Source organism: Nyctereutes procyonoides, unplaced genomic scaffold, assembly GCF_905146905.1.
Source record: "Nyctereutes procyonoides isolate TBG_1078 unplaced genomic scaffold, NYPRO_anot_genome, whole genome shotgun sequence".
Taxonomy (NCBI): domain Eukaryota; kingdom Metazoa; phylum Chordata; class Mammalia; order Carnivora; family Canidae; genus Nyctereutes; species Nyctereutes procyonoides.
This window is the reverse complement of record NW_026575136.1, coordinates 14,975,354-14,998,384: the sequence shown is the minus strand read 5'-3', so window position 1 is coordinate 14,998,384 and position 23,031 is coordinate 14,975,354. Positions and strand designations below refer to the sequence as shown.

General features: G+C 34.6%; 1 protein-coding gene across 4 annotated transcripts in view; it reads left to right on the top strand.

The window, feature by feature from the left end:
* Window positions 1-23,031, top strand: part of LOC129495394 (pre-mRNA-processing factor 40 homolog A-like) — a 59,229-nt gene that overhangs the window by 33,844 nt on the left and 2,354 nt on the right. The window contains exons 7-25 of one of the 4 annotated variants that reach the window (XM_055302847.1): window positions 907-1,027; window positions 1,266-1,319; window positions 2,862-2,886; window positions 3,558-3,932; window positions 9,760-9,868; window positions 10,361-10,425; window positions 10,754-10,918; window positions 12,289-12,397; window positions 13,227-13,377; window positions 14,517-14,650; window positions 17,363-17,477; window positions 17,649-17,740; window positions 17,850-17,966; window positions 18,261-18,398; window positions 18,723-18,818; window positions 21,051-21,137; window positions 21,240-21,336; window positions 21,553-21,614; window positions 22,748-22,879. In XM_055302847.1, the coding sequence (XP_055158822.1) occupies window positions 907-1,027; window positions 1,266-1,319; window positions 2,862-2,886; window positions 3,558-3,932; window positions 9,760-9,868; window positions 10,361-10,425; window positions 10,754-10,918; window positions 12,289-12,397; window positions 13,227-13,377; window positions 14,517-14,650; window positions 17,363-17,477; window positions 17,649-17,740; window positions 17,850-17,966; window positions 18,261-18,398; window positions 18,723-18,818; window positions 21,051-21,137; window positions 21,240-21,336; window positions 21,553-21,614; window positions 22,748-22,879 (2,244 nt within the window). Of the gene's footprint in view, window positions 1-906; window positions 1,028-1,265; window positions 1,320-2,861; window positions 2,887-3,557; window positions 3,933-9,759; window positions 9,869-10,360; window positions 10,426-10,753; window positions 10,919-12,288; window positions 12,398-13,226; window positions 13,378-14,516; window positions 14,651-17,362; window positions 17,478-17,636; window positions 17,741-17,849; window positions 17,967-18,260; window positions 18,399-18,722; window positions 18,819-21,050; window positions 21,138-21,239; window positions 21,337-21,552; window positions 21,615-22,747; window positions 22,880-23,031 lie in introns of all 4 variants that reach the window. The other 3 variants (XM_055302846.1, XM_055302849.1, XM_055302848.1) reach the window with 3 other exon arrangements.

Below are 23,031 nucleotides of genomic sequence, written 5' to 3'. Positions count from 1 at the left end.
AGTAAACATTATTGCATATGGTATAATAGGGAACTCTGGAGTCCTAAGGAAGAGTTGATCTGGCATTTCAGGCCATACTTGGGGATTTTTTTCTAATTGGCAGCGTATCTTTATTTTCTCCCTCTTAATTAAAGAATTTGAAGATACAAAAATATTTTCCAGGCCACCATATTAACGCACAGCAATACTTGGGATGGAAGGTTGGCAGATAGTAAAAATTTTTTTATCCCAGGTCTGACATAAGCAAATACTTCTTCCTTAAATATCATCACCAAAATATCATCTAAATAAGAGTTTTCAGTAGCATTCTCATGCCACCCTAGCCAGTGTTATATATATTAGGTTTTAAGTATATCATACTTTTTTTGCTTTCTTACATAAGATAGTTCACATAGGTTTAATAAATTATAGCCATAAACCTTGTCTAAGCATGGATAAAGCAGGGTTTGCTTTTTCCTAGTTTTCATGTTTTTCCTACTTTTATTAGTATTTGAGAAGTCTGTCATAATGTGTTTGATACAGATTTTACTTATGGTGGAGTATAAATGGCAGTAGCAAATAGGATTTGAAATTTATATAGACCTGATTTTTGAGTCTTGCGTCTGCCCCTTAATTAGGTGTGTTATCTTAAACAAGTTACTTTCTATAAGCAACAGTATAAATTAGAAATAATGGTATGGATGTTGCATATTATTGGAAAGATTAAATAATATTTCAAATAACATCACCTTCCCTGGTGGTCTAGTGGTTAAGATTTGGCGCTCTCAAATAACATCACCTAAGTATGCTGTGATTGGTAGCTTATCTCAAAAGCATTTGATTTGTAAAGATTCTGATAATATTTAGTGAAGCAGAGATGTGAATAATAAGTGATGGTATTAACTGAAGATTTTTATTTTCCTTTAGCAACTTTTATCTAAATGTCCCTGGAAGGAATACAAATCTGACTCTGGAAAGCCTTACTATTATAATTCTCAAACTAAAGAATCCCGCTGGGCTAAACCTAAGGAACTTGAGGATCTTGAAGGTAACACAGAAAAAAAATAATTTTTAATGTTAATTTTTTACATATCTATGTCATTCACATTGAAACAATCCTTCATAAATAGGATTGTTCAAACACAGGTCTTATTTTTAAAAATTAAATGATTAGAACGTTTTAAATGGTATAACCGTTTTATGGGCTCTTATTTTCTTGTTGCTCTAGATATCAGTTCTATAGATTTTAAATAGATTTTTATTTGATTTGATTCCACTGAAACTAGGATACCAGAATACCATTGTTGCTGGAAGTCTTATTACAAAATCAAACCTGCATGGTGAGCTGCTTTGATAATTCATTTTCTGTCATTATTTAACATTTTTTAGAGTATGTTACTAATGTTCACTAACCATAATTGGGTAAATCTGCAGTGAGAAATCTCTAATTAAAAATTCATTTAAGGGTTATATTATAAATGAGCTTGTAAATTTTAAAATTATACTTTGATTAAAAAAATTAATTTACCATTGGAAAATTGAATAAGGGCATCATGTACAGTATTTATAAATACAGCTGTTGAGACATACATATAATATGTGACTTCACCCATGTAGCAGATAGCAGAGTTCAGTTTAAAATTTTTAATATATTGTCAGACTATGCATTTAATGCTGATTTTATTTTAACACAACATTGCAAATTAGCTTTTATGTTTGTTATAGGAGGATTTTTAAAAATACCATGCTTCACTTACAAAGGGAGTATTTTTCATTATCCTTAACTATTTGAAATACCCCTGAAAATTGGGAAATACTACTTAATATAAAATCCAGTTCTTCAAATAGAGATTAGAGTGAAAATTGAGAATTCAGTTCTTTTACTCTCACTTTTGAAATAGAATCTGGTGTCATTAATTATCAACTTAGCAGTAATTGCTTAAGTAAAATGCTTAGAAGCATTTTAAGAAATGGAGCCAGTTAATTAGTCATCAGTGTGGAATGACATCTGACAGTGAAGAGAATAAAAATTTCCTAAAGGCACTATGGTCTTGTCTACTTACCTTTTTCCTGTGTCACGTAATTAGCTTGGATCATCATTGTATCTGAAAAATATGTTAATTTATGTTAGTAATAATGACTCCTATAGTATGTTTTGTCAGACATCCTAAACCTGCTTTCTGAAATGATTTCCATTAAAGGGGGATAAGTTTTTTAAGTACTTTGATAAAGTTCAGCTTTGTTATCAGTTATATGGACCATCTCATTCCCTAATGATGCTGAATATTTTTGTTACTCATAAAGAAAAATTAATTGGAGTGGAAGCTGAAATTGGAGTGGAAGTCTTTAAAGCTCTTTAAATTTCTATACTAGCATTGGCTAATAATAATGTAGATAGGTAGATTCCCATTTTATTCATGTAAAAAATATCAAGCTCATTTCTGATATAACCCTACTATAAGATAGTTGGTGTGCATAACTATCTATCTACCTGTCAATGCTAGTATATATGTGCTGGAATTTCATAATATGAATTTGGTACCTTTAAAATGATCAAATAGTTTAACCCCCCAGAGAAAATGCTGTTTTATTCCAGAATTATACAGATATTCTGAGTTCTGCAATAGCCCGTAGCCTTTGGGAAAGTAGCAGTGTGCAAAGAAACTTTACTAAAAACTGCTGTCATTTAAATTTGTCTTCTTTAATTGCTGTCTTGGAACTTTGGAGCAAGCATTTGCTCTGAAAAAGTTTGGGTTTTTTGGATGGTAAATTAAAATCTTATTGTATGAGAAACTTCTCCTTATCTCCCTTTAAAGTTTGTTTTCAGTGATTGTATTTAAAAACCATGTCATAGGTAACTGTTTTTTTTTTCTCCTTAATAGCAATGATCAAAGCCGAAGAAAGCAGGTAAGCAGTTTTGGACATCAGTACAATTTACAAATTTGGTATCTCCAATATGTAACATTCTTGTTTAACTATTTGCTTTATAGTATAAATAATATTTACCATGTTCAGCCTGATGGTGTGTTATCTTTGGAGGATTTGGGGTAGGGAAAAGAATATTTACCAAGATATATACAAAGGACAGTTTGCTAGATGGTAATTATTGGAATTTGGATTACATCCTTTGAATTAAGAAGCCTGTGTTACAGAAAAGTAACATATTTGGTTAAAGTTGGTTTGATTTAACTCCTGTATCCAGGTGTTCTTTGAATATATGAAATGAATAAAATTTAAAGTTCATATAGAAATTTATGATATAGGCCAAATTTTATGGTATGTAATACAATGTGATAGTAGGGCATTTTGTGATTGAAAACAATTGTTGGACTTCCGGAAGTGCAGATTGTTGCATGAGTCCCTATGCTATATTATCCTGGATGTTTGCTCAGTTAAGTCGAAGTAATCCAGTTTCATTGTTTTTAGTCTTCTCAGATAGCTTAATAGTTTGTCACATTGCCTTTCTCTCTTTTATAAATCTTATTCATTTGATTTTATGATAGACTATATTGTACGGCTTTCTGATTATTAACGAGATGACCAGTTTGTTGTTGTTGTTGTTATTTTTTAATATATAGTAAGCAAGAAGAGTGCACCACAACATCAACAGCCCCGGTTCCTACAACAGAAATTCCGACCACCATGAGCACCATGGCTGCTGCGGAAGCCGCTGCTGCTGTTGTTGCTGCAGCCGCAGCTGCTGCTGCTGCTGCGGCTGCAGCCAATGCCAGTGCTTCCACCTCTGCTTCAAATACTGTTGGTGGAACTGGTCCAGTTGTTCCTGAGCCTGAGGTTACTTCAATTGTTGCTACTGTTGTAGATAACGAGAATACAGTGACAATTTCAACTGAAGAACAAGCACAACTTACTAGTACTCCTGCTGTTCAGGATCAGAGTATGGAAGTATCCAGTAATACTGGAGAAGAAACGGCTAAGCAAGAAACTGTATCCGAGTAAGTTCAGTGACTTGTCTTTTGCAAAATTAAGACTTCATTAATGGAAGAAATTTTGAGTTTACTTGATAGCCATTCACTGTTTAAAATTTTTTTGAGTATCAAAACATGAACCTTTAGATAATCATTACCAAGGCTGAATTTTGTGGGCTCATGGTCTTAAATTGTTGAAAAACTATTCCTCAGAAGTTTTACAAACCAGACTTCAGAGACACAGGGCGAGGAACAAATTAAAGAGGAGTACCAAGCACCTTAGTAATCAAGATATGTCAGTTACCGTGCAGCAATTTTAAATTTTAAGTCAAAACTAATGCAAAAAAGCCCATGATTATTAAAATAATTAAATTTTAAATAGAGACAGGATTAGTATTATTAACTATTTTGCAACAGGCTCAAGTATGACTTAGCACAACTCTGCAAGGAAGTGCTATAGTTTGATGTTGAACAAATAGAAGCAAAGATTTAGGTAGACAAAAATATTTACTAGGGTGTAAGAAAACTGTTTAGTAGGGTGTAATTAAATTGGTATAACTTTTTAATGACAAAATAGCTGTATTTGTCAATCTGTAGTTTACATGTGCGTGTATTCTGTATCATCTGGTCATATTTCCTATGGCTGTGCTTTATATAGATATAAAAAGTAACCTTGAGCTAGGCTTCTTGACTTTAATGTCCACATATATTTTTTAAAAAACTGTTAACTGTGATGTCACATTCCATACGTGATCACCCATCTTCTTAATATTTAAACATTGATTTCATCTACCAACTTCTTGTTAAATATTCTTTATTTTATGTACAGCTCCCAAAGTGAAAATAGCTTTAAATTTTTTTCTGATGCTTCGAAGTTGAAAAAGGAATCTACATGGTATATTTGAAAGCATAACAGTAACATTTTTATGTATTTCCTTGTGCCCTTTTTTACGTTTTATTTCTTCTTTTAAGGATTTATTTATCTGAGAGAGAGAGAGAGAGAGAGAGAGAGAGAGCATACACACTTGTGTGGGGGAGGAGGGCAGGGGAAGAAGGAAAGCAGACTTACCCTCTGAGCGCAGAGCCCAACATGGGACTTCATCTCAGGATCCTAAGATCATAAAGCAAGAGTTGGATGCTCAACCAGCTAAACCACTGAGGCACCTGTTTTATTTTTTTTAATAATGTCTGCAGCCATCCTGGAGCTCCAACTCACAATCCCAAGATAAAAAGAGTCGGTTATTGGTCTGTTTAGGTTTTCGGTCCTTCCTGTTTCAGTTTTGGTAGTTTATAAGTTTCTAGTCCATCCATTTCTTCCAGATTGCCTAATTTTTTGGCATATAGTTGCTCATATGTTCTTAAAATCATTTGTATTTCCTTGGTGTCGCTCATGAACTCTTTCATTCATGATTTTATTAATTTGGGTTCTTTCTCTTTTCCTTTTGATCAGTCTGGCTCGGGCTTTATCTGCCTTATTAATTCTTTCATAGAACCACCTCCTAGTTTCATTGATCTGTTTTACTGTTCTCTTGGTTTCTATTTTGTTAAATTATGCTCTCATGTTTATTATTTCTCTTCTCTCTTAGGCTTTATTTGCTGTTCTTTCTCCAGATCCTTTAGGTGAAAGGTTAGCTTGTGTTTTTTGAGATTTTTTCTAGTCTTTTGAAAGAGGCTTGTAATGAAATATGCTTCCTCTTAGGACTGTCTTTGCCATATCCAAGGTTTTAAACAGTTGTGTTTTCATTTTTGTTAGTTTGCATGAATCTTTTTAAGTCTTTAATTTCCTGGTTGACCCATTCATTCTTTAGTAGGATGCTCTTTAACCTCCAAGTGTTAGAGTTCCTAACAGATTTCCTCCTGTGATTGAGTTTAAGTTTCAAAGCAGTGTGGTCTGAAAATATGCAGGGAATAATCCCAATCTTTTAGTATTGGTTGAGACTCAATTTGTGACCCACCCAGTATGTGATCTATTTTGGAGAAAGTTCCATGTGCAGTCGAGAAGAATGTGTGTTCTGTTGCAATAGGATGGAATATTCTGTGATTATCTGTGAAGTCCATCTGGTTGAGTGTGTTATTTTTCAAAGCCCTTGTTTCTTTGTTGATCTTCTGCTTCGATCTGTCTATTGCTGTGAGTGGGTTTTGGAAGTGTATTATTATGTATTTGTTTCTTTACTTTGGTTAGTAATTGGTTGGTATTATTGGCTGCTCCCGAATTAGGAGCATAAATATTTACAATCGATAGATCTTGCTGGGTAGGCCCTTTAAGTATGATACAGTGTCCGTCTCCATCTCTTACTACAGTCTTTGGTTTAAAATCTAATTTATCTAGTATGAGGATTGCTATCCCAGCTTTCTTTTGAGGTCCATTTGCGTAGTAAATGGTTCTCCATCCCCTCATTTTCAGTCTGAAGGTGTCTTTAGGTCTAAAATGAGTCCCTTGTAGACAGCATATGGATGGGTCTTGTTTTTTTTTTTTTTTAATATTTATTTATTCATGAGAGACACAGACGAGAGAGAGAGGCAGAGACACAGGCAGAGGGAGAAGCAGGCTCCATGCAGGGAGCCTGATGTGGGACTTGATCCCGGGACTCCAGGATCACACCCTGGACCGAAGGCAGGCGCTAAACCACTGAGCCACCCAGGGATCCCCGGGTCTTGTTTTTTAATCCAATCTGATACCATTTACTAATGGACTAAAAATCATAAGATACCTACGAATAAACCTGACTAAAGAGGTAAAGGATCTGTATTGTAAAAACTACAGAACACTTATGGAAGAAATTAAGGAAGACATAAAGAGATGGAAAAACATTCCATGCTCATGGATTGGAAGAGTAAATATTGTCAAAATGTCTATGCTGCCTGGAGCAATCTACACATTTGATGGAATCTCTATCAAAATACCAATGACATGTTTCACAGAGCTGAAACAAATAATCCTCAGATTTGTTTGGAACCAGGAAAGACCCCAAAAAGCCAGAGGAATGTTGGAAAAGAATGCCAGAGTTGGGGGCATCTTAATGCCTTACAAAGCTGTGATCAAGACAGCATGGCACGGCATGAAAACAGACACATAGGTCAGTGGAACAGAATAGACAACCCAGAAATGGACTTCGAACTCTATAGTCAACTAATCTTTTGACCAAGTATGCAAGAATATTCAATGGAAAAAAATAAACAGTCTCTTTAGTAAACAGTACTGGGAAAGTTGGACAGCCACATGCAGGAAAATGAAACTAGACCAATCTCTTACACCATACACAAAGATAAACTCAAAATGGTTGAAAGACCTAATGTGAGACAGGAATCCATTGAAATTCTAGAGAAGAACACAGGCAGCAACTTTTTTGACCTCGATGGCAGCAACTTTTTTGACCTCGATGACAGCAACTTCTTGCAATACACATCTCTAAAGGCAAGCGAAGCAAAAGCAAAAATGAACTTTTAGGACTTCATCAAGATATAAAGCTTCTGCACAGCAGAGGAAGCAGTCAACAAAACTAAAAGGCAGGCTGTGAAATGGGAGAAGATATTTGCAAATGACAGTTAAGGGGCTAATATCCAAGATCTATAAAGAACTTTAAAACACCCAAAAAACAAATAATCCCATCAAGAAATGGGCAGAAGACATGAACATACATTTCTCCAAAGAAGGCATACTGATGGCCAACAGACACATGAAAAATTGCTCAACATCACTTGGCATCAGGGAAATACAAATCAAAACCTCAATGAGATACCACCTCACACCAGTCAGAATGGCTAAAACTAACAAGTCAGGAAATGACCTTTTGAGGAGGATATGAAGAAGAAGGAATCCTCTTATTACACTGTTGGTGGCAAGCTGGTGTAAAGCCACTCTGGAAAACCGTATGGAGGTTCCTCAAAAAGTTAAAAATAGAGCTAACCCTATGACCCAGCAATTGCACTACTATCTACCCCAGAGATACAAATGGAGTAAAAGTGCACCCCAATGCTCATAGCAGCAGTGTCTGCAATAGCCATAGTGTAGAAGGAACTGAGATGTCCTTCAACAGAAGAATGGGTTAAGAAAAGGTGGTGTGTGTGTGTGTGTGTGTGTGTGTGTGTATTATATATATAATAATATACACATTAATACACGATAATATATATTACATATATATAATATACACAATGGAATATCACTCGACCATCAGAAGGGATGAATATCTACCATTTACATCAACATAGATGGGACTAGAGGGTATTAAGTAAAATAAGTCAATCAGAGAAAGACAATTACATGGTTTCCCTCATATGTAGATTATAAGCAGTAGTGGAGAGGACTACAAGGGAAGGGAGGGAAAACTGGGGAAAAAAGTCAGGGAGGGAGACAAAGCATGAGAGACTATTAACTCTGGGAAACAAACTGGGGGTTGCTGTAGTGGGGAGGTAGGTGGCGGATGGAGTAACTGGGTCAAGGACATTAAGGAAGGCACGTGATGTGATGAGCACGGAGTGTTATACACAACTGATGAATTACTGACCACTACATCTAAAACTAATGATGTACTATATATATTGGCTAATTGAATTTAAATTAAAAAAAGATACATACTCCAGCATGTTGAATGATTATTATTTACATATATGTAAATTTCAGTGTTCTGACAGACATTGAAAGTTTTGGGATGGTGTTTTATATATCCTTTTATACTTTTTTTTTTTTAAAGATTTTATTCATTCATGAGAGACACACAGAGAGGGGCAGAGACATAGGCAGAGAGAGAAGCAGGCTCCCTGTGGATCGACCGGACCCCAGGATCATGTCCTGAGCCAAAGGCAGATGTCCAACCGCTGAGCCACCCAGGCATCCCTATACTTTTATTTTTCTTTCTACAATTTGTTTTTCATAATTTCAGCAACAAACAATTACTTTCTGCTTATTTTCTTTCTAGTATTTCCTTCTAGTACCTGAATCGTCATAATCTTTTTAATTTCTGCAACATATACCATTTACAGGTGGTAATTTTTGACTGGGCCCTTTATACTATTTCTGATAATTTTGAATAAATTTCCCAAAGTAAGGTTACTTGACTCAGAGGGTATGAATATATTTTGTGTAGTTGCTCCATTTAATATTTGCTCCATTCTCTTCTCCTAAGCATTCTGGTTCATTTTTTTTTCCCCTGCATTTTTACCTTTATATAGGAAGAGATGTTAGTATTATATGATCTTTTCATTTTATAAAGACCCCCAAACTAGTGCAGTTGGTAACTCTTGAATATTTTCATTCTTTTTGTTTGATATCAATGTTTGACATACTTTTTTGTGAATTACAAAAGAATATATATATATACTTTCAGTTTTGTGGATCAGTCTTAAAATGATGCAGTTCTGTGGTAGCATATAAGAAGCCATAATATATAAACTTATGAGTAGAACTATATGTATAGAAACAGATAGTGGGCTAGATTTGGTTCTCATGAATTGTAGTTTTTCCTATCCTGATTTAGGTACCCTCAATATCTTTATATTTATGCACACTTGCCCAAATCCTTAGTTACTAAGGCACTAAAATGAAAACACTAGGTAAGTTTTATAGACCATTTAAAAGTATTCATTTGTGGACTAGTGGAACTAATGTTCTAGTGTCACTGTTTTTTTAGAGGCCCCTATGCAGGGTCCTAATAACTGAATGTTCCAGGAAAAAAATGTATTACCTTTATGTCTTTATGTTTAAGTAAGTGTGTAGGGTTCATACGGGAGAATTTATTCTAAAATTATAAAATTTAACCTCAATATCAAATGCTTAAATGATTAAAACATTGTTTTTATAAGCGAAGCAAATGTTTACTTAAGTTATAAATACCATATTTAAATTTCCTTCTAGTTTTACTCCAAAAAAAGAAGAGGAGGAAAGCCAACCAGCAAAAAAAACCTATACTTGGAATACAAAGGAGGAAGCAAAGCAAGCATTTAAAGAATTATTGAAAGAAAAGGTATTAAAGATTTTTACATGACATGCCATAATAATAAAGTTACTGTTTAATGCAATCAGCACCTTGATGCCTTTTTTGAAAATGCTAATCTCATAAAATGTTGTAACCAAAAATGAACTAAAGTTTTTTTGAGAATATTTTTGTGAAACTGATTTTAACCAAAAAAAATTTTTGTGAATAGTGTATTACACAGCACATTCCACCTCTGTATGTAATTATAATGGTTTTTTATTCATAATCTTTTATCTTTTAACCAGGAGTCGTAAGAAAAGTATCCTTGCTCTGTTTAAATTTCAGTTTAAGTTTTCTTTTTAGTCTGTACATATATTACCCAGGTTTGCCTTGGTTCAATAAGAAATTATTAGACCTCTTTCAAACTTGAGCAAAGGGAAGTGCTTGATGTTTGCAGTGAGTATTATACTTTATTTCCTGTTGTATGACTTTTACAGTATTTGTGCAAAATTTTAATTTTTGTCATTAAATGGTTTTCAGCGGGTACCTTCTAATGCTTCATGGGAACAAGCTATGAAAATGATCATTAATGACCCAAGATACAGGTAATACTTGAAGTTTTTTATTTACTTTTCCAACTCTAGCAAATTCACAATTGTGTAAAATAGTGTAACTTCTGACTTTGTCTTCTGTTATTTTGGATACCAAGAATAGTTGTTTTATGTCAGATATGAACCAAAAAGCTTCTCATTCAATTTGAGTACAGATGAAATTAGAAGTTTTTGTAAAAGAGAAATTATTCTCTGTAATCATTTCTTAATTTTTTATATCTTATTGAAATTTTCTTGATTTGTGAAGTCATTTTTTTCTTCAAAGTATTGACATTTGATCATCCTGCTTTCATTTACTCTTATATGGTATATTTCTCTTTAGTGCTTTAGCAAAGTTGAGTGAGAAAAAGCAGGCTTTTAATGCTTACAAAGTCCAGACAGAAAAAGAAGAAAAAGAAGAGGCAAGATCAAAATACAAAGAGGCCAAGGAATCCTTTCAACGTTTCCTTGAAAATCATGAGAAAATGACTTCCACAACCAGATACAAGTAAGATATTTAGTAATGCATAGTGTGTGTTTATTGCACTGTTTTTGTTTTTTTTTTTAAAGATTTTATTTATTCATGAGAGAGACAGAGAGAGAAAGAGGCAGAGACACAGGCAAGAGGGAGAAGCAGGCTCCATGCATAGAGCCCGACGTGGGACTTGATCCCGGGTCTCCAGGATCATGCCCTGGGCTGAAGGTGGCGCTAAACTGCTGAGCCACCCAGGGATCCCCTATTGCACTGTTTCTATATCAGACTTTGCCAAGTACAGTACCTCACCCAAAGTAGATGCTTATTAAAGCTAAATGGGTAGGAGCGTGGCAGTTTCATAAGGTACAAGATAAATCAGAAGTTAAATGTGGAATTTAACGTATTGACTTCCTGAATTATTAATTAGAGACTAGAACAATAGAGGGGTAGACAGTGTAATAATTAAAGCCTGACTTCTTTAATATAAAAATTGAGGGATGCCCGGGTGGCTCAGATGGTTAAGCATCTGACTCTTGATCTCAGCTCATGTCTTGCTTTCAGGGTAGTGAGTTGAAGCCCCACATTGGGGGTGGGGAGAGCTTCAACTCCACACTGGGCATGGTGTCTACTTAAAAAAAAAAGGAATATATATATATATGATACATATATAACGTTTTTGCAATAAATTACGTGCTTCCTTATTTTCCTCAGTCTTCTAGAAAAGCATTAGTTGAAGATTCTTCATTTCTTTAAATAGTCCTATTTTATGTATTAACTAAATTTCTGGCATCTTTTTGAAGTCTATGATTTAGTTCCATGGATAGTTCTTTAGTGTCTGTAGCTACCCTAAAAAATACAGTCTTGACTAGAAAACATGGCGCAATTAGAACTTAGGCGCTCCTTGGGGTGCCTGGATGACTCAGTAGATTATACATCCAACTCTTGGATTTGGCTCAGGTCATGATCTCAGGGTCATGAGATGGAGCCCCCCCCCCCCCCCCCATCAGGCTCCTCGTTAGCAGACATCTCTTTGGGATTCTCTTTCCTCCCTCTGCCCCTCCCGCCTCTCCCTCACCTTCTCTCATTCTCCCTCCCTCTCTCTCTCTCACAGATAAATAAATCTTAAAAAAAAAAAAAACCCACCTCATCTCTAGGGAGAAATGGAGGCCTAAGCTATTTTGTTCTTTTCTTAATTATCCAAAAGATTTTCTATATAATATACTCATGAACTTATAGTGTTCATTGGGTGGTTCTAAACTTAATATACAGTTAATGTACTTAATATCCAATTAAAGTACTTAATATACAATATAAAGTGCTCAATATACTTAATATATAATAGCTTAAAAATAATTTTTATTGAGTAATATATAATACAGGGTAACATTTAATTTTTTTAATAGAAAAGCAGAGCAAATGTTTGGAGAGATGGAAGTCTGGAATGCAATATCAGAACGTGATCGTCTTGAAATCTATGAAGATGTTTTATTCTTTCTTTCAAAAAAAGAAAAGGTATTATCCACTCTTAATTATTGGTGTTTATAGATATAACAAGGTATTTCTTCATTCTGATTAGGAGTTACTTTATAACACTCATTTTTGTTGTTTGGTTTATTCACTTTATGTGGTGTAGCAGATCTCAATATTAGAAGTGGATAGCTCCTGTAATAGTAGATATTGATGTGGACACACTAGGTATGGAATTATTCAATTGTTACTTGAGTTGTCATTAATCGGCTGTCTTACGCCAACTTTGAAAGATACTTTCTTTTTAAGCTCATTAGGTTTTTAAAATACTCAGTATTTTTGTTTATATTGCATTTCTATATATTTTCTATACAAGAACAGTAGTAATATATAATTGTTACCACTAAAATGTGCTTGCACGACGATAGTATTTTAAAACACCTTGTTATCTATTTTATTACTCAATAAGTTGTGTCTCATTCAGTCTTAAAGAGATTTATAGAAATGTAAGTATTAACAAAAATTGAACATAACTAAAAGTGGTTGGAGACTGTGGCATTTACCTAATGCGTGACTTGTCAAGAGTAACTTTCATTTTACATTCTGTTGATGCATAGTTCTATAGGAAGAGAGATTTATGGAATTGTTGGGGAGATAGGGTTCCCAGAATCCAGATTCTTAGGAGAAAGGTAAAAGAAAAATTGAAGGTAAGCAGTTACCAAGCCAAACACTTTGACAAGACCACTGGAAAAGTAGTGTTGGTATTAAAAGTAAATGGATAACATGAAACTTGAGCATCACTTAGAATTTGATTGCAGTTCAAATACTATACTTTCTTTGAATCTCAAAACGTGTATTCATTCTTTTGATTTAGGAGCAAGCAAAGCAGTTACGAAAGAGAAATTGGGAAGCCTTAAAAAATATACTTGACAACATGGCTAATGTAACATACTCTACTACCTGGTCTGAAGCCCAACAGTATCTGATGGATAATCCAACTTTTGCAGAAGATGAGGAATTACAAAGTAAGACTAGTGACTAAATGGGAGAAAGTTTTTTATTCTTTTTTATTTTTTATTTTTTTATTTTATTTATGACAGGCACACAGTGAGAGAGAGAGAGAGGCAGAGACACAGGCAGAGGGAGAAGCAGGCTCCATGCACCGGGAGCCCGATGTGGGATTCGATCCTGGGTCTCCAGGATCGCGCCCCGGGCCAAAGGCAGGCGCCAAACCGCTGCGCCACCCAGGGATCCCGGGAGAAAGTTTTTTAAAGTCAACAGCGAAGAATTCTCACTTTTTTTATGAGATTACTAAATGAATTTTTATACAATTGTTTGTCTATTCCTTTTTTTTTTTTTCTAAGGTGAGGGAGAGCTAGAGGGAAAGGGCGAGAGGGAGAGAATCTTCACAATCTTGAGAACATGACGTGAACTGAAATCAGAAGTCAGATGCTTAACTAACTGAGCTACTACTACCCAGGCAGTCTCTGTCCATTACCAATAGAGTGTTTTGTTGATTTCCTTTCATTATTCAGGAAGAAAATATTAGCTTTATCAGATAATCCTTAAAGTATGTTTGTCATAGATAAACATGAAATTATTTTTGCCATTTTTATGTAATTTAGTAAGAATCCGATTAATTACCACAGTTTTACTCATACTGTCTCCTTGAGGTAATGGCTTTAGAGTTTTGCAAACACCAAAAAAAAATGTATTAGTATTATCATGCCTTAAGCTTCCCCAGGTTCTTTTTCTGACTGACTTCGTTGCTTTTTAAATTATAGCTTTCTGGATTACCCCTCTGAATACTGTGCTTTTATTCAGTAGGTGTGGGGTAGGGCCTAAAATTCTATCCTGTGAAAAAAGCTCCTTAGGTAGTGCTAATGTTGCTGACAAATTTTACAGTAACAGTTTTATTTCCCTTAATTGTGTCTTGTCACATGGTCTTTCTTTCACCCTCAAATTCAAGATATCTTTTAATGAGGTTGTTTTGGAATTTTTTTAAAAACATATTTTCTAGTTAGATGATTACAAGTTATATTTGAGTTTAATTATAAGTATTTTGGAAAGCTGATTTTGAAATTTATAGGAAGTTAATGTAATAAACTGCTTTCCTTACTGATACTGGACATTTTAATTTTTCTTTAACTGTAAAAATCTCTAGACATGGATAAAGAAGATGCATTAATTTGCTTTGAAGAACACATCCGAGCTTTAGAAAAGGAAGAAGAAGAAGAAAAACAGAAAAGTTTGCTGAGAGAAAGGAGACGACAGCGGAAAAATAGAGAATCTTTTCAGGTAAATTAAGTCTCTTCTCTAGCTTTAATTTCTTACCATAGTTTGTGAACTTAAACAATAATAGAAACAATTTTGAGACCCCTTTATCCCAGATCATTAGGCTTTGTGAAGGATCCATACACATTTAACTCAAGTGCTACAATTAGTTTTGGATGCATCTAAGGAAAACAGCCATTTTAGGCCAGGGGAACATAAGAGGCTATAGCAGATTTGATATTTAGCACTGATAAGTCAATTAAGGTTTCATCTGGGAAAGAGGAATTGCATGATAGAAGACTGAAAAGAAAGTATGTGTGATGACTGATTCATAGTAGTTGATATTTAGATATTTAGTGTGTAGAGAAGAGTATAGTACGGGGTATGTAATTTTGGGATAGGCCATAGTTCTTAAACACTATAGAAGACGAAATTATGTATCCTTTATATAGGCCAGTGGTTCATTTTCACCTCCAGATACCACTTTTATCCTCTCATTAATAGGGAACATCATTTTTACATTTTGTGTTTCACCAGATTGCCCATTTCAATAATTACATTACTAGCAACATTAATTGCTTACTGCTATACGTTTTAGATTGATAATCACTTAAATTTTATTACAGCCTTATGAGAGTTGGGTAATATTTTTGTTATGTCCATTTATACAAGGAAATTGACTTAGGTGAAGTGACTTAACCAAATTCGACGACTGATTAGTGGTGCCAGAATTTGAATCTATACAGTCTTAATTACAAAATCTCTTCCATTAAACATTCTATGAAGATTTTTTTAAGATTTTACTTATTTCTTTGAGAGCGTGAGATCACCAGCAGGGAGGAAAGGCAAAGGGAAAAGCAGACTTCCTGTTGAGTAGAGAACCAGATATGGGGCTCATTCCTAGGACCCCAGTATCATGACCTGGGCTGAAGGCAGATGCTTAAAGGACTGAGCCAGCCAGATGCCCAACACTGTATTAAGATAAATGCTAAATTACAGTGACTTGAACAGACTTATTTCTCCTTTAATGATAATTTTTTGGTGTAGAGTTGTGCCCATTGCCATTTCCTAAGGTAGTAATTCTCACAAATTTGTGTGCATCTGAATTACCAAGTAATCCCTGCCCGGTGTGGGGCTTGAACTCACAACCCCAAGATTAAGTGTCACATGCTCTACCAATGGAGAGCCAGGCATCCCACCTAGAGGGCTTTTAAAATAAACTCTTTATGTCATGCGGAAGGTCACTTAAATCATCTTAAATGACATAGTCAATAGCATTACTTCAGTCCTTATTCCTAAAACTTTAGTATTTATTAATCTTATGGGTTCTTTTATTATAGTGGTTTCCTATAAGGATCATGCAAAATATTCTTAGAACTACATGTTTCTTGAGCTTCACCCCTAGAATTTGATTTACTAAGTCTAGGGTGGGTGGGTTCCGAGAATATATATTTCTAGGAGGTTTCTAGGTGATAGTGATGCTTCTGGCCCATACTTCGAGAATTGTCCTGGGCCATTAGCATTCTATTCATGTTTAGGAGTTTGTTGTCCACATTATCAGATTTCAGCTTGAAAGAAGTTGAAAGGACAGTTTGTTTTTGTTTTTGTTTTTTAAAACAGTGATTAGAAGTTTTACTCTACTTCATAGTTAGCTGCTGAGAATTTAGTCTCATTGCTGTAAGTAAAAACAAAGGAGGCTAGAAAACGTAGATTTTAACTGAGTAGCCTTGTGCCTAGGAAGAACATATTTTTAGGTTTTTTAATATTCTGCAACTGTTGAGCTTTAATGGCTCTTAAGGTTTTGCAGTGGTTTAAAATAAGACCTAAGGTAATCTAGGTTACAGAAAATAGATTTGGTAATCTTCAAAATCATTGCTATATACTGATGACCTATCTTAGTTCAGACGAACCACATTTCATGTACTTTAAGCTACATTTGACCTGTGTCTACTATATTGAACAGTGCAGACATAGAAATTTTAACAGAATTTTGAGCCATAGGTCTTTAGAGATATTTATTCAGTTAAACACCCGAAGGATTTGGGGAAGCAGGATGTGTAAATTGTTGAGTATAAAAGCCCCAGTATGTTGCCCTGAAAATCAGCAAATAAGGAAAAAGGATAAAGAAGAGAAATTAGAATAAGCACATAGATTTAGATTTAGGGTATAAATTTAACATAGAAGAAAGGAAATCGGTTTTTAAATCAGATATGTGGTTGAGTCTCGGTTCTTCAAACTACTGTATTACTTCAGTAAAATTCATGGGCTTAAAGATCCATATTTGTTAATTAAAAATTAAAAAACAAAACCAGCCCAAACACGTTGGGTACTACATCTGAAAACAAAAAGTGTGTTTTACAGGAAACATGTAACACATTCTTTAGCATCATCATTAGAGACAGTACCCAATATTTCTCCTTAACTTTGTGTGTGTGTAACTAAACTGAAATGATGTTCCATCTTAAGGGACAATAAACTGAAGTCTGGAAAATAATATAGCTTTTCAAAGATCCTTTTCTCTGAAGCGCAGAAGAGAATTTTGCCTAAAAGCAGATTTTATTTTCATCAAAGAGCAATATTCTTTGTACCTTACACATATTTGGGATACATTGGTACAAGAGTTTCAAATATTGCTGTTTTTAGTGTGTTTTCATGTTACACTAATATTTCTAATGTCCTTAAAGATGACTTTTCAGTATAATTGGTTTTTGTTATTGTTGGCTTTTCCCTCCCCAGATATTTTTAGATGAACTGCATGAACATGGACAACTGCATTCTATGTCATCTTGGATGGAATTGTACCCAACAATTAGTTCCGACATTAGGTTTACTAATATGCTTGGTCAGCCGGGTGAGATTCTTTTCTTCCCAATTTATAGTTATGATAGTAGTTGGAATGGGCCAGAGAGACAGGTGGCTGTGCTGGGGAATGGAGGGGTGCTTTATTTTGTTTTATAAACAAAAAAGTAATTGCAGCTCTTTGGTTAGAGCTAGCTTTTGACTTCTTTAGTTTTTTCATTAGGATCTACTGCACTTGACCTTTTCAAGTTTTATGTTGAGGATCTTAAAGCACGTTATCATGATGAGAAGAAAATAATAAAAGACATTCTAAAGGTAAACACTACACTTACTATTTACTGTTAATCTCCAGTATATTTTAAGTCGATATTGTGTTCCTTTTTTTTTATGTATTATTGTTGTTAACAAGGTTTCTCTTTCTTAGGATAAAGGATTTGTAGTTGAAGTAAATACTACTTTTGAAGACTTTGTGGCCATAATCAGTTCAACTAAAAGATCCACCACATTAGATGCTGGAAACATTAAGTTGGCTTTCAACAGTGTAAGTTATCAGCTCTTCTATGGAAAACAACTACTTTTGTACGGTTTTTAATATATTCAGCTAAAAGTACTTAAGCTGTAGGCTCCCGAATTAAAGGAATACAGCTAGAATTTTACTGAAAAGTAAAATAAAATAATGTATTTAGATGATTGGCTAATGATGAAGTTTCCTTTGCTCAAATTAAATTGTGTTTTAAGTTGGCTCATAACTTATAAATGATGAGAGAATGCTTAAATTAAGAACGAATTACTTCAATTGTACTATTATAACTGGTTAAATATGATTTTATAAAAGTTACTAGAAAAGGCAGAAGCCCGTGAACGCGAACGAGAAAAAGAGGAGGCTCGGAAGATGAAACGAAAAGAATCTGCATTTAAGAGTATGTTGAAACAAGCTACTCCTCCAATAGAATTGGATGCTGTCTGGGAAGATGTATGTATAATTGTAAATTGTTTCTAATGATCTTTTTCCTTTACAATTGAAGATAAAAATATCTTTAATTCCCCTCCCATTTTATAGCCTCAAAAAGAAGCTGAAGTAGAGTATACATTGAATATATTGAGAATATTTAAAAGTTTAAAGTCAGCTCTGACCCTGCATTTAGGAATATTTATTAAAAAATGATTTGGACTTCAGAGGAAAAGAAATCCTTTGAGAGGATGGGGCTGTGACCTTTACTACTGGCTATTGTGATTCTTATTAGCCATATTGGTATACTTCTCTTGTTATTCATGTGTTCATATCTGAATGTTTCAGATCCGGGAGAGATTTGTAAAAGAGCCAGCATTTGAGGACATAACTCTAGAGTCTGAAAGAAAACGAATATTTAAAGATTTTATGCATGTGCTTGAGGTAATTTTAGTATTCTTGTAATTAATTCGACTGTTACAAAATACATAAGAATAGAAGCCCAAATTGAATTAAAATTGATCAAAGTTTGTTTCTTAAATTATACTGCTTTTTTTATTATACAGCTTCTATACAAATGTCATTTACCTGAGATGGTTAAGGAAATGATTTTTCTATAGAAACTGCCTTTGAGCATAAGAAACTAAGTTTGCACGTGAACGTAAGATGTGTTTGTGGAGAGAGTTCATACTTATGTTTTTACAGTGTTTTAGAAATTCAACAATTTAGCAGCCTCCTATAATGACTTTGGTAAATCTAAAGAAAACTTAAATAGCTTTTAAGCACGCATTTCAAATATTACACTATGTTAGATGTGTTCAATGCTCAGGGAGATCTGGAAATAATGGAATAAGTAAGTCTGTGTTAAAATAAGTAATGATAAAATTGCAAGTTACTCCATTAGCTGAATAAGAGTATTTTGATGAAGATTTTAGGTGTAGGTACTTGTATATAGTAAATATGCTAAATTGACCAGTAATTACTCAATAGAATTTGGTGCCTATGTGGGTCCAGACACTGTTCTAACAGTTTTACAAACACACACTACATATATGAACTTAATCCTCACAACAACTCTGTGAAGTTATAGATGAGCAGACCGAGGTAAAGAAAAGTAATTTGAAGGGAAAAGATTCCAGCCCAGGCTGTTTGACTCCAGGGTTAATGCTTTTAACAAATAACACTACCCTGCCAGTTCTGGACATAGTGATACTTTGTAACACATTGAAAGCTGGCATATATTTAACATTAGAGTGTTGGCATGGTATGGTCATTGGTCACTCACTGCAGGTCACTTAACTGTCCACTGTTTCCTTGGATTTCTTGTTCTTGATGAATTTCATTGTTAACATGCATCCACATGCATCTTTATTTTCTCCTAGCTGCCTCAAGATCCAGCCCTCTTGGCCTCTAGGTCTCTTCAAAGCTGGGAGCTTGTTAGACATTCAGAATCTCAGGCCGCATTGGCAGAAATCCTGTATCAGAATCATCATTTCAATAAGAATCTAAAGCACTCGAATAGAATGTACATTTGTGAGAAGCTCTGCTCTAATTAGTGTCTTAACATTGTCTCCCAGTTCATAATCAACATTAAAATTCTCTGGTGATCTGTATTGGGAACGTGCTGAGGTCGTAAATGGTCATAAGGAAGAGGCTCTTCCTCTGGAAGAGGAATAAGTTTTGTGATCCTAGTAATCTGAGCTTTTGAGTTAGAAGAGGAGGAAAAATTCAGCATTCAGTGACAGTAAAAGGAGCTTTCCTTCTTAGATATTTAATTTCCATTTACTTGTAAACTGAAGCAGAATTATTTTAAAGGCCATAGATGTTTGGGGGCAAGGAGCTTTTTTACTGCAGCATTAATAAATGAATTAAAATCCACAGAGACCTTTCCTTTTTTGATTTGATGTGGTGTTAGATTAGAGTCAGATTGTCTTTGGAGTTCTTAATGTTTGACTAAGAAGGGAATGCTCCTTGGTAGAGAGAAAAAAGGATTAGATTTTGCTTTATTCTGAGTGCGTCATTTATCTTGGTCAAGGATAACTCTGAGGTAGTTCATTTTCGTGGTGCTAATAATAATAAGCCTAGCCAGATTCATCATAAAAATCATGTCTGACTGTAATTTCATTTCATTGGTTTTTAAAGCAATGTGCCTGTTCTACAGGTGATACTTTTCTGAAGTATATCACTTGTCCCTACTATAGCATACCATTCTCATTCCTTTTTTTTTTTTTTTAATTTTTTTTTTTTTTTTTTTTTTTTATTTATGACAGTCACAGAGAGAGAGAGAGGCAGAGACACAGGCAGAGGGAGAAGCAGGCTCCATGCACCGGGAGCCTGATGTGGGATTCGATCCCGGGTCTCCAGGATCGCGCCCTGGGCCAAAGACAGGCGCCAAACCACTGCGCCACCCAGGGATCCCCCATTCTCATTCCTATAAGAAGTGCTTTCTTTCATATTTGTTCTGTTTAGATGTTGAAATGAGTCAGAATGGGATGGTTAGGAAGGAACAGAACATTTTAACTGACAACTGCAGCTTCATGAAAGTACATCCTAAATGTGCAAAATGAACGAAATTTTCACTCTAATAACTTATTTTTATAGCATTAAAGATTCTTCACAATCTGCTGTCTGAAGTCAATGTTAACTTTTGAAAATCTTTTCCTTTTGCACCTGTAGCATGAATGTCAACATCATCATTCAAAGAACAAGAAACATTCTAAAAAATCTAAAAAACATCACAGGAAACGTTCCCGCTCTAGATCGGTAAGGAAGTTTATCATGACACTATAAGTGTATTGGCACTGTAAGTGTATTGAAGTATTTGTTAATAACATCATTATGGATGAAATTATGTGTATTTTATAGGGATCAGATTCAGATGATGACGACAGCCATTCAAAGAAAAAAAGACAGCGATCAGAGTCTCGGTCTGCCTCAGAACATTCTTCTAGTGCTGAATCTGGTAAGCATTTCTTTTAACTTGCCATTGGTTAAGTGCCCAATGCTTGGTTTCAGCTCAGGTCTTGATTTCTCCTGGATTGAACCCTTGTCTGCCGAAGACTTATCTCCCTGCCTACTCCCTGCCCCCTAGCATTAGCGCTCAGAAATTAAAGAAAAAAAGGTATTGGCACTTGGATGTCCTCAAAGTCAGACATTTTTTTCTTTTCATGCTGCTTAGAGAGAAGTTACAAGAAGTCAAAAAAGCATAAGAAGAAAAGCAAGAAGAGGAGACATAAATCTGTAAGCAAGCTTTAATTTTTATACTGCCCCTAGCTTTAGCCCTTATCTTATTCAGTGGCGATAGAACCCTTTTCTGTCTACTCCTGTGCAGTCTAGCACAGTTCTAGTGGACACCTGAACTCAGGAATTACATCATTTGTCTTCACCATAATCTTCCATTAAAACCTTCCGGTGAACTTTTAAAATAAACACACATCAGTGTTAAGATTCCCACTCTGGCTTTTTAAAGCAATCTTAGAGAAAGACCCAAGTGTTTGTGTATGTCTTGCAGTTGTGGTGAGAATCTTAAGTCTAAATGTTCACCTCCTTCTCTACTCTTAGTTCTTAATTTTACGTATGTATCAAGATATCCTAAGGAGGTTTTTTTGAAACATAAGTGAGTAGGTGTTTATTACCTATTGAGATTTTTTTTCCTTCGTGCCACTCACTCGAATTTGTACATATCTAATAAAGGATCAATTATTTAGGCAGTGACATTGCCATTTCTTTTTAATTTTTTTGACATTGCCCTTTAAATCCTGCTTTTTGGGGCACCTGGGTGGCTCAGTCGGTTAAAAGTCCATCCAGCTCTTGATTTCTGCTCAGGTCATGATCTCCAGGATTTAAGTTCAGGTTCTGTACTCATCATGGAGTCTGCTGAAGATTCTCTTTCTCCCTTTCCCTTTGTCCCTCCCCTTGCTCTCTCTAAATAAATAAACTCCTTTAAAATAAATAATCCTGCTTTTCAGTTATAGTTTTGAGAGAGGAATTTTATTATATGATGGTCAACCTATTAGGTGATTAACCTAATCACAGCATTCTGTACACATAGCTGAACAAAAAAACCAATATTTTATTGGGTTGGTGGAAAGTGTGATGTTTGTCTACTTTTACATTATAGGCATACTCCCATTTTGTATGCTTCCCTACTTTAGTGAAACTCTTTCGATGTTAAAATGTCACCCTTCCCAAAGGATAGACAGACTCCCTCCATTGAATCTTGGATATGTTCCAGAATCCTTGAGGTTACTAGTTCAGATTTCACTGCACTAGGAACACATGCCCTATGATAATATATAATATATAGATGTTCTTAAATATTATCTATATGGTTTTCTTCATCAAAATGCTAATGTTATTTTTTATTTACATAGGACTCTCCAGAGTCAGATGCTGAGCGAGAGAAGGATAAAAAAGAAAAAGACCGAGAAAGTGAAAAAGATAGAACTAGACAAAGATCAGAATCAAAACACAAATCACCTAAGAAAAAGACTGGAAAGGATTCTGTAAGTATTCAGAATTATTTCATACCTGGGTTTCCAGAATAGAAAAAATAGATACTGTGGTTAGTATGACATTGATTGACTTTTTCTAGGTTAGCTACCATTTGAAGAAAATGAAGAAAATTTAAAGAATATAAGAGACTCAGATCAGGGTT